Source organism: Corylus avellana, chromosome ca8 (assembly GCF_901000735.1).
Source record: "Corylus avellana chromosome ca8, CavTom2PMs-1.0".
Taxonomy (NCBI): domain Eukaryota; kingdom Viridiplantae; phylum Streptophyta; class Magnoliopsida; order Fagales; family Betulaceae; genus Corylus; species Corylus avellana.
Genome location: NC_081548.1, coordinates 23396100 through 23408080, shown reverse-complemented (window position 1 = coordinate 23408080; position 11981 = coordinate 23396100). Strand labels below are relative to the sequence as shown.

Here is an 11981-nt window from a genome sequence, read left to right as displayed (position 1 = left end):
CGGAGGTTGAAAGTTAAGTAGAATATCGTGGCCACAGTCAGCTTTCTCCATCTCACAATAAGTCCATGCAATTTCAAACCAAAAAAGAAAAATACTAATGTGTGAATATTGAGTTATAACTTCTATCACATCCTATTAGAATAGTTGACCGTAGTCTGAGAAAGCGACCCAAAGTACTTGTAAAGAAGAGAAAGATAAACACAAAATTAAGCTCGTCGGAACGGGCCTACAAAAATAACTCTGATTCTTAACTCAGTATGACTGAGACGAATAGTATTAGAGAATAAGAGAGAGAGTATGAAAGAGAGAGCCGAAACTATGGCTCCCTTAGTTTTCAAATTTTCTCTTAATTTTTTTTTTAATAAGTTAAAAATATATGCTTAGAAACTAAGCTTGATCCCCCTCGTTCGAAACAGGTGAATCTTATATTCCTAGATTGCTCAAAACAGGTGAATCTCGTACCTTTTTTTTGGAGTGTCCAAATTATGCAGGGGTGATGATAAAAGAAATAGTACTTGAAGATTTGGAGGGGCACTAGACTGTCCATCTCCAACACGACTCTAAAAAGAGTGGTGGTGTGATATAATGATTATAGTATTAGTGCAGAGGCAATAATATTGTATCTCGACCGACCACAAAAAGGAAAAGGGATATGCACAAAGGAGAAGAAGACAGTACACACACAAGTGCACTAGCACGTACCAGATCCAGATGGAACATCCAACGAATGAACGAAACAAAAGAAACCGACCCTTTGGAAACTTTGTCAACGCACGCTCACAACCAAAAAGCGTTTGCATGTTGCAGCTTTTTCAGACTAAAATTTGGACGGTGCAGAGCAGAGCAGAGCAGTAGAATCTAACTCCACCAATTTATAAACCATTCATCATTGCCACAGCTTCCTCTTATACATGAAGAAAGAGATCGAAGGGGATATATATTAAAGTTGATCTGCTGTTAATGGGTGTATATATATATATATCTAGGATTAGGAAATGCCAGCGAAATAGCTAGCTAGCCACCCCATCCCCATGCATGATGCACCCAACTTCACACTAACAAACAAACCCCTTTGTTTTTGGTTTTAGAAAATTTGGAATGGTTCTTTCCCAAGAAATATACTCTCAGAGAGATCTAAGCCCATAACATCCATGCCTCGAGCTTTCTTGAACAGCTGCCCCCTTTGTGTTCAATCATTCATTAACATACACCTTCCTTTTGCTTGATCAAAGCATTGAAGATGCTAGCTAGTCTCTTAGGTTTAGGTTCTGTTTATTAATGTGTTTTGACGGGGTATTTTCCATTTTTTATTTTTGTTTAGAGTGTTTTGTATCGGGGTTATTTGATAATTTTTTGCTTTTAAAAGAAAAAACAAAAGATATAAAACATAAATTTTGATAAACAGAGCCTAGCTAGTTTCTTGAACATGACTCGGATATGGCAATAAACTATAAAACGAAATTATTTATAAGAGTAATGTTAAAAATCATAATTTTATCTCACAATATTGACGTGACAGTCCTAACCAACCCTTATATCAGTCATTGTTAAAAATAAAATAGAAAATGTGCCTTACAAATTCTCTCTGTCTCTCTCTCTCTTTGTGTCAATGATGATTATGATGAATTCAAGTATACATGATAATCGAAGATCATGCATTAGGGACACTATGATGCATGCAAGCGACCTCATTAACATGATGATAATGGTTGTGTTAAGTGTTTGACAAATTTTGGTGGGTGGCATGTCGGGTTTAATTACTCCAAGCCCTAAATTATTCCTTAACTGTTTAATTGTTTAATCAAAACAAATGATTGAAAATGATTGGCATACTGCCTACTTAGCAATTAGATTTGAATCTCTGCATCAATTATGACTTTGATCAGCAAATCCTCCACCAAGAACATTGTCTTAAGTGGTTTTTTTATTTTTAATTACAAGGGAAGTCTTAGGGACAACTGCCATTGGTGTCATTAACACCCTATCGAAGTCTTCTAATTCTACTATTAAACTCTCCAAAACCCATCCTCAAATATTTTCCCGACATTTTTATCATGTTCAGTTTTAAAATTTGTGCATAGTTTGAGACGGAACTGAAAGGACCTTGAAAATAAGAGAGTCCTTGGAGGTGGGGGGCGATGCGCTGTCAAGAATGTTAGTATAATTCAAATTCCACTAAATTAATCAGGGCATTTGTCTAGTTTGTATTCCATAAGTGATTTTCGTATTAAGATCAAGAACAGTTATTGCAAATGATAAACAAATTAATTAACAACGCTATTATCTTTCATTTTTTTAGTTCTTTTTTCAATGCAAGACGAAAAATGGAATTTAAATGTATAAGAGCATATCTAACTACTGCCTTTCACACTTGTATAATATCATATTCCCATCTACAAAAGATTTTTAGAATCCTTTCACAACATTGAGAGAGAGAGAGAGGATGTGAAAGATAAACCAAATAAAGATTATGTGTCAATTAATATTTTATAAGTAATCCTACTCTTCACACTCATTTTATGCCGGCTGACACGTCACGAAAGTCAGTGAGAAATGAGAGTGCAGTGTCAAACTATCAGTCACTTAAAACACGCCATGTCAACTAACGTGAAATGAGCGTGAAAAGTAGCGTTACTTAATCTTTTCTTGTTCACCATATGTGGGAAAATACAAAGTATTTTGAAAAGAGGTTTGGGATACTTGTGTAAATAAGAGAGTATGGGGGCATGTTAGCTAGGGTGCCGGATTTTGTGGGAAACTCTGTCACGACCTTCTCCTATACTCTTCTGATTAAAAATACAAGTGCTCACATGGGGAGTTGGATGGACATGAGAATCATTCACCAACCTGAAAACCCTCTATCTTTCCCATTCGTCTCTTTCACCTCAAATTCATAAAATATCCTTTAAATATGCAGAAGAATTATCATTCAAACAAACCCTTTAAAGTTTTATATTTTCCTTTTTAATATATTCATAAGAGAAGCTAGAAGTATGGTGGGGTGTTTTTGACAGGAGCCCATACCTGATGATGATTGAGAAAATATTCCGCCAATGTACATAGATCTGTCTTCAAATTTGTTAATAGATTACCTACCCCGATATACAACTGCTATGGGCTATATTGCATATAAGAAGTACACGGTTGAAATGGAATGTACTTTGCATCCCCAAATCCCCCTCAACATTGATTGATGAACCAACACTAGGTGTCAACAGCTTTCCATATGCTATACCATTTGACTAAATCTCCAACCGAGTCTTGGGTTTTTGACATCTGTCCATTCTAGTTGTAACATACAAATAATTGCATTCCAACTAGGATTTAGGTTCAAATTTCGCAATAAGAATCTTCACACAAACTTGATTACTATTAGTTCTTTGGGTTTCACTCATGCTCTGGTGAGGCTAGGTCAAAAACGCATGCGGTTTTCTATTGTTTAGGCCGTTCTTATCATGAATTTCCAAGGAATAGATGCTACTATAGCGACACTCAAGCAAAATAGTCACAATTGGTTGTCCCCTCTTACATTTTTTTTAATAAAAAAAAAAAAGAAAAACCATTCATGTTCGTTCAATAGCCATGTTATTACAATAATAATAATAATAACTTTACAATATTCTGAAGTTGGGCCACTGGCATGCTGATTTCGCTCGGAAATTTGGGCTTTGAAGATGAGCTGAGCCCTGCAGTTCAGTTGGTCCTAGCACGCTTTGACCTCCTAAACCCAACGATTAAAAGAAAATAAATGTTGTTGGTCAATCATTTTGCAATTTGCAAGAGCAGATACATATGAGACTACTTGCTTCAAGAAGACAAAGGAATTGGGATGAGTTATTGTGAGAATGGAACGGGATCCCCAATAATTTTCTGCCCAAATTGCTTAGGCAGCAGGTTGTGAAAGAGCTTATATAACCCACATGCCCAAATAAATTTTGGACTGCCCGACTAGTTAGGCAAGCTCGGTCACTTACGCTCCCCAACTTGCTAGCCAGAGATCCTTATCCATCTTGTATTTATCAGAAATGCACAAGTTTGGCTGCTATGTACATTCTACTAAAAAAAGAATCCAGTGGTACAAAAGCTTGCAAATTGACGAAAATGATATCTTGATATTATAAGCTTAATGAGGTGAAGAAAAACGTCATCAGACTCGTATAAATCTAACAAAATTTCTAGGCATTTTAATAAAACATCAATGCCATAAAGAGGTTTGACAATTACATGAAGGCAGAAATTGCATGGCTCAGTTACAGAGAACAAGAGTACAGATAGTCTTTAAGACTCCTCTTTAATCTTACGTTTCTTTGACTTCTTGATTTGAGGGTCACTGTGCCAGGAATAAGCTTCACCAACTACAGTATAATGCTGTTGAATTACCGTGTCTCCCTCACTTTCTCCTCTCTTCGTTGTGCTCCTATACAAAGTGTTTTAAAATTACTGTCAGCATGGGAGAACCTTTAAAAAAATTCAAATTTAAACACAAAATTCTTTCAAGTTCTGTTAAAAACCTGTCAATTAGTGGAACATCTTCCATATTTTTAGCCAACCAACGAATGCTTCCTGTGTTAATTGGAACTAGAGACCCAGAAATGTGCAGTAGTTCCTCATCAAAACTGCAAAAATGAAGAATCACTGATGTGAATCATGTGATCCATGCATTTATATAATGTTTTTCACATGCAATCAGGACAAAGTTCAACATAATATGCATAGCAGTTTGAAATTTTTTATTTTCTTCAAAAATTACAAAACCGTAAGCAAAAATCTCAGAATGTCACATAATAATTACACTATGCTTAATAAATTCAACAATGGAGCAATTATGAAATTGATGAACACAGCAATCAACATGTTGAAGATTTTAGAAATATGTAGCAGGACTTATACATGTGATGATTTCTAAGCTAAACGAAAATATGTTAATATGAATAATACAAATATCTTGTAAGTAGATGATTTATCAACAAACAATTCACTGAGGAAGATCCTGAATGGGAACGAACATGTATTAAAACAAAAATAGTAACTTCTTCCCTCAATCCTTTCACAGTTGACGAATTAGAAGGAAACAAGGAAAAAGAAACACAGACGGTAAATCCCACCAGTCCATCATCACAATTCTCATAATTCTATCTGCTAAAATTGATTGTGCGTAAGGTTTCCTTTTAAATGTAATTCACACATGCCTGGCAGCGACACATAAGACACAATTTACCACAATGCATAGGTTAAATTTTTTGTTCCAATTTAAAATAATTTTTAACAGGAAACAAATTTTACTAAAGTTGGTTCTCTTCAACACAAAAACTTCCTCTCTTTTGTTTATGGTACTATTGAGAGATTAAAAAACTAAAAAGATTTCACAAAGTTAGATCAGATCTCGTGAATATAGCAGAGAACAAGTCCACCCAGTGATTTTTTTTTTTTCAACTGCAATATCAATCCTCAGATTCCATATGCAACCAACACTACCTATATTGAGGGGCAGGGGCCATGAGAGAGCGAGAGAGAGTGAGAGAGTGAGGGTCTGAGAGACAGAGTGCTATGGACGGAAGTTGCTAGAGGAGGAGAGGAGAAAGCATGACATATTTCAGTTAAATGATGGAAATACACACACACCCCAACACACAAATTCATATATAACATGCACTCTAAATTATAGATGTAATAAAAATATGTCACCTCTTGACTAAAAAGCGAATCATGGTTCCAACCTTTATCACATGTCGCTTGTGAGATCTGCTAGCATATAGTTCCTCACCATGTTTCTAGCACAGATAAGCATATCATATAACTAAATTATTATCTCCCTCGTAGAGGTAGCGTGATACAAAATACAGAGGAAAGGCTGTGAAGTTTGAAATGCGGATGATGAAGAGCCACTTACAGTTTTATATTTGAATTCCTTTCGAATGTCTTCATCTGTTATGACAGCAGATGAGAAACCAAGAACAATGACATGAATAGATGTTTGTGTAAGCTTCACTACCTTTCCTTCTGAAAATGACAATATGAGAAAACAATCAGCATGGACAACATAAAAGCATATAAAGAACATGCAGTACATGTTCATGAAAACTTAATGGAGTGTACAGGTGGTCCCTCTGTTAAAAACCCTTTTATTATATTTAAAAACGAAAAAAAGGAAAGAAAGGAAAGTAAAGTGGAGTATACTGTCCCATTAATGATGAGAAGGGACATAGCATAACTACCTAAAAGCATATTTGGCTTTGGAGCAAAAAGTAACAACTTTGCTTTTAGGCTCACACCAAAATAAGGGTGCATTGCAGGAAGAATCTTTGCACGTTCATCTTGAATTTGGACATCATAAGCTAATACCACGCCCTCAAAATTTTCATTGAACCTGTAATAAACACCACAATTGCCACATAAGCACACTAGCGGAAGCAGACCTATGACATAATTTTGGAGGATCATTATTCAATTTTCAAATTAGATACAGATGTTCCACACTCTAAACCATCCCCAGAACAGATCCTGGATTTCTTAATACCAAAATCTCTAAAACTGCAGAAAGCTTGTGCTTCTAAGTACAAGAAATATAGCAATAACTAACAATGCAAAAACTTGCACCAAGTCTTTTTGGCAGCAGTAGAGTGAAAAAGCAACATCATGGTCACTATAAGAACAATCCATATTTATGAAAATGAATGTCATAATCCAAGGAGACATTAGTCACATCTGGACTACATCTCAAAAAGATTAATCGACTTACAATTAAAACTTCTTAAAGTCATTTATATAACTCAGTCTCACTTCGTATATAACCAATGTGGGACTCTTGACACATAAATGCCTCCATAATTCACCCATCCAACGTGGGATGGTAGAGCTTGCTATCAATGCACAAGAATTCCATTTCATCAATTTGGTTGATAGCATCCAAACACAACCATAATTACTCAATGTATAACATAGAAAGAAGTGCAAGGCTATTGGCTTAAAGTAAAACCTATTTGAAAGAAAGCTCTATTGAACATATTCACCAAAACATTCGAAGTTTCCCAGTTATTTTTCCAAGTTATCTTGGCTACCAAACAAAAAAAATATCAACACCCATCCCACTATAAAACTCAGTGCGTAATCAATCTGTCACAGAAAATAAACTCATTCATCCACTCCAATAACGCAATAATAACAACAGAAGAAAAGGTTCAAAATCATTGACGATTAAAAAAAAAATCAAATCAAATCAAAAGAGGGGTTTAAGGAAAGGTACTTGAAAAGCAGAGAGCTAAGCTCACGGAGGACTGCTTGGGAAACCTTGGTACTCTTTGATGGGTCCACGTAGACTATCAAACTGGCATCCGATACCTTCAATCCCTCCATTGCGAGCCTCACACTCTTAGTCTCTTTGCACAAAACAAGGTAAACAAGGTTCTCACCAATCTTTCACAAGAAACATTGAAGCGTATCAACCACAAGGTTTTCACAAAGAACAAATAAATTTCTTTTTCGCAGTGTTCATCAGCAAATAAACGGCCAAATAAAAAAAGAAAAAGCCATTACAAAAACAATCAACCCTCCCTCTAATTCTCAAAAGGCATAAGAGTAAGACATGGCAAATTAATATTTTTTTAAAACAAAAAAATCTTAAGGCATCTACCCTCGTTTTAACATGTTTCTTCTCTTCTCATTTCCCATGAAACAGAGATTAGAATGTGGTTTGAAAGCTGCACCATTGTGTTGCTTGAGGAAGAAGAGAAGTTGTATGTTTGAGGGCATGGAACTTCCCATAGCACAGGCTAAAGCTTCTGAATTTGAGATCATTTTACAATCAATTTTTTTTCTCCAAATTATATTCTTTTGGCCATTTTCTCTTGTATATTCTCTTGGAAACAAATATATATCGCGCCATGTTCAAAACAGACAAATAAAAAGTGGCATTTGACCCATATCTGAAGCAGAATGAAATTAATTTAGAAAAAAACAAAACTGAGGATATGAAGATTTTCCTAAATTCACCATCATCTTCTATATGTGAAATAAAAGAGATTCACTACAGAAGATGCCCATCCAGAGATTGTAGGCCTGAGGACTTGAAGAGTTTCCAGCTTACAATGTTTTTGTATGTATGGTGTTTGCACTTTTCATATCTTATAGTTGATACATTTGGGTCATCAATTACTAACGTTCTGTTTGAACTTCACTTAATTCATTTTTTTTTTTTCCTTCCTTCAAAAAGATCATTTTGTCTCCATACTCCTTCAATTGATTGATTAACACTTTCTATTCCACACTTTTGATCAATTTTTCATTAACTTTTCCAATGAAAACGGAAAGAGTAGAATAGTTTACCTGTTCTGTTCAACCGATGGCTGGGCTGCTGTGAGCCGCGTTGCACGACAGAAGGAAAGTGGGTTTGGTTAGATGTTGATGTAAGGAGCTTCTGCGGGAGGCGGAGGTGTCGGCGGCGGCGTACGGTGGTTTGAAGTGGCTGTCATCGTGCGGTAGTGGTTTTGGTGTGAGAGAGCTTCACTGAAATACGGCTCCCAATTTTGAAATCTAGGGTTCCTTTTGTGTTTTTTTTTTTTTTTTTTTTAAAGGCTAAAAATCACTCCTCCCACTCCTCATTCAGGGCTCTCAAGTGGGCTTGAATTGTATGGGCTTTTTTGAGCCCAAGAATATAGCAGTTTGAGTTACCAACAAGAAAAATTTGGGCTGCCCTTGTTTGTGCCACAATCTCATTGACTTAGCTCACTCTCATATGATTGGGTTTATACGAAGAAATGCTATGAGTTAATATTTTTTTTATATTTGGCTCATCTCATTTTACAAATCAACCATGAGATTTGTGAACTTATGTAAACCACACATAATCCAATGGTGAACCCTACAAACCTATGGTTAATCTGTTGAATTTGTAGGATAATATGGGTCAAATATGAAAACCTTATTAACCCCTAGCTTTATATGATAGTGTTGATAAGTCTTTTGATTAGCCTTTACTGAAAAGGAAACAAAAAAAAAAAACTATTTAAGGGTTGACGGATACTGTCATACTAGTCTAGTTGTATGGAAGTAGGACAGAAGTTGAGTATTTAACATTACTCTTTTTTCTTAAAGTAAAGCACCAACGAAAATGCTAGATTTTCGGTTATTTTGACTCGTGTCAACATAAGACTAAAAATTATGTTAAATCTTTTTTCCTTTTTTTTTATAAATGGGTGATGTATTGTAATTATTTTTTCACTTGGGGTAGATCAAATTCTTTTAATCACGTGCTAACACATATAATAAATTATAAAATAGTTGCCTGTGTAATTATACTGAATCACCAATCTTGAGTGCTAAATAGACAGAGTGACATTGGTTGACTAAATTTTGGTATGGAGATGAGTAGCGTACTTATATTGGTGGTAGGCCTAGGCCTATTATTTATTTATAAGGGCAATATGACCTTTTGAGGCATGGAAAAGAGGTCTTCTTTCAAGGGGCCTGCCCTTTATAAATTATGTTGTCTCATCATTACACAACCCATTGTTTATCTTATCATTCTTATGCTATTTTTATAAACTTTCTCCTGCAAATCAATTTACCAAAGTAATAATCAATGATTCTTGTTAAAAAAAAAAAAATCAATGATTCAATGTTAGGTGACTAGTTTTTTTTTTTTTTTTTTTTTTTTGGGGGAGGGGTGGGGGGGATGTTTGTGAGGAATAGAAGTTTTTTACTTGTATAAGTTGAATCTGACCAACATTAAAACTTGGATTGGAGCAAATAGTTCATATGTGATCCACTTATTAAAAATAAAAAAATAAAAAATTGGACTGCTCGCTCACTTGCCCAGACAGATGAGTCTCATATGAGCCTCAAAATGTTCCCTAATTTTTTTTTTTTTTCAAATACCCCTTAATTTTTTAAAATTCAATGTAAGTGTTCCCCACATCTAAAATCCCAGTTAAGCCCCTACCTCCAATAGGGTCGCACTACCCCCGGAGCATCTGATATAATCTAGGTGTGACGCCGACCATCCACTGATTCCACTCTCATTTTAATCCCTCTCTATTCCCTTTATGTTGCAGTGCAATATGACACTTTGTAACTGTGGAGAATTCTTCAAATTGAGAAATGGTATACACATTCTCATTCTCACCGTTTATGATGTCATTTTTAAAATTATCATTAAATTACTATTAAATTTTGAATTTAATAATAATTTTCATCATATTATAAATATAAAAGTAAAAATATGTGTAGTACTCTACTCATCCTTCAAATATGGTATAAAACTTCTCCTGCCCTATTGAACATGCATATAAAAAAGTACATATTCTAAAATATATATATATATGTTAACTTAATAAAAATTAAGTTAAACTAATTTACTCATATAAAAGTTTGGTGGAAAACTTTTTCTTGAAAACCTATGTGGGTCTCTTGGGTTTGAAGGTGTTCATCACCAGGCTTTTTGTGTTTTTTCCCTTTTTTTTTTTTTTTTTTTTTTGGAAAGGGGACCAACTCGAGGCTTTACTTCCGATGGCTGGTTGTCCAGGTAGAGTCGTTGGTCCATGAAATCCAAAGTGAATCTATCATGAACAGTGACAGTTTTTGTTCATTTAATGTTGTTGTTTTAAATGATTTTCCTTTTTTTTTATTTTTTATATTAACATATTTATTACCTTACATTATTTATATTAGTATTTATATAATTTAACTTTTAAATTTAAAATAATTATTATTACATTTTAATTTATTGATAATTTTACAATAAAATGAAATCAACTATGGGTTCATTGGTTCTAGTGGCAGCTCCATCACTTGTCTTTCTATTTATTTCAATAATGTAATAATTTACATCATTTATCACATTTATGTTATGGTGGTTAGTAAGTGGTTTACACTTTTAATTTTTTAAATGATTAACATTACAAATGGTTACGAAAAGGCATTATTATTATTATTATTATTATTATTATTAAAATAGTTTTTTCAGCTCAATCAGTAGAGTGAGAGAAGAGTTGGAATGGAAAAATGGGCTCTTCACTCGTCCCTATCGAAAAGCCCTAAAAGGAGCCTCGAATCTCGGTCCACATCCTCCACAAAGACCGAAGACATGAGAATGACTTGCATGAATGAATATATATAGCAATCATGAATTAAAATAAAAACAAAAGAAATATCCCATAAAACGATGATTTTATAATTTTTTTTTTTATTATTTAATTTAGAGGGTAAAGTAAAATTAAAAAATAGGGGTTGGTGGAAGGAAGGAAACTGGAAGACAAAATGGAGGTCTCTCATCAGAGGGTTCAGAAGCTATGTTCCCTCCCACCCCTACAATCTACACTGCTTCCATGTTCCCCTCATACCACGCCCGTTTTTAGCTTCTTTCACTCTCAATTATCACCTCTGGACCCCATCTCCATCATCCCTCATTTTGTACGCATTCCTAAATCAATCTTACATTTTTTTTTTTTTAATTAATACTTTTGTTTTCACCCTAATTAAAGGTTATCATAATCTCAATCATTTGTTTTTTTCAATAAAGTTCAATCCATCATCATTAATTAAAGTTAAGACAAGTGTTTTTTGTTTATACACTTATTTCGTTTGCATTTTTTTTTTTTTGATTTTGCATACTTCATCTATCATTAATTAAAGCTATAAATTTCTCATTTGTTACTTGTGATACAGTTTATATGGGGTTTATTTGACCTTATAAGTAATTAGAAAGCTTAAAAATTATTTGGACATATGAGTTCTTTTATAATTATTGTCTAAATTATTAAAATGTATATATAAAAAAAAAAAATCCACTTGGTGATTATAATTGTTTACTTGTTGAAACTAATATGCCTTTTGGAAGCTCTCAGTTTTTTTTTTTTATATGTTCACACAAAGGAAAGGAAAGAAAAGATTCAAACTAGTAACTTCTGCTTTATGAGATGTGGTTTATTGTCGATTGAACTAACCCTCGAGGGCTCAAAACCCTTTTTCATGCTTATCAAATAGCT

General features: G+C 34.1%; 1 protein-coding gene across 2 annotated transcripts; it reads right to left on the bottom strand.

Annotated features, from left to right (window-relative positions):
* Window positions 1-4092: 4092 nt before the first annotated feature.
* Window positions 4093-8536, bottom strand: LOC132189799 (uncharacterized). 2 transcript variants are annotated; one of them, XM_059604592.1, is made up of 7 exons: window positions 8323-8536; window positions 7244-7413; window positions 6216-6367; window positions 5891-6000; window positions 5686-5771; window positions 4512-4616; window positions 4093-4417 (listed from the first exon to the last, which is right to left on the bottom strand). In XM_059604592.1, exons 2-7 carry the CDS (start codon window positions 7351-7353, stop codon window positions 4279-4281), a joined length of 702 nt encoding a protein of 233 aa, XP_059460575.1. In that variant the 5' UTR covers window positions 7354-7413; window positions 8323-8536; the 3' UTR covers window positions 4093-4278. The 2 variants fall into 2 exon arrangements, with proteins under 2 accessions (XP_059460575.1, XP_059460576.1); XM_059604593.1 differs by having other exon boundaries at window positions 7244-7376.
* Between the last annotated feature and the right edge of the window lie 3445 nt (window positions 8537-11981).

Excerpts from the sequence above, each read along its gene's own strand:
- LOC132189799 (XM_059604592.1), bottom strand. The coding sequence starts at position 7,353 with ATGGAGGGATTGAAGGTATCGGATGCCAGTTTGATAGTCTACGTGGAC. Across the intron at positions 4,617-5,685 it reads ATTCGCTTTTTAGTCAAGAG|TTTTGATGAGGAACTACTGC; the intron begins GTGACATATTTT and ends TCATTTTTGCAG. Across the intron at positions 4,418-4,511 it reads GATGTTCCACTAATTGACAG|GAGCACAACGAAGAGAGGAG; the intron begins GTTTTTAACAGA and ends CACTTTGTATAG.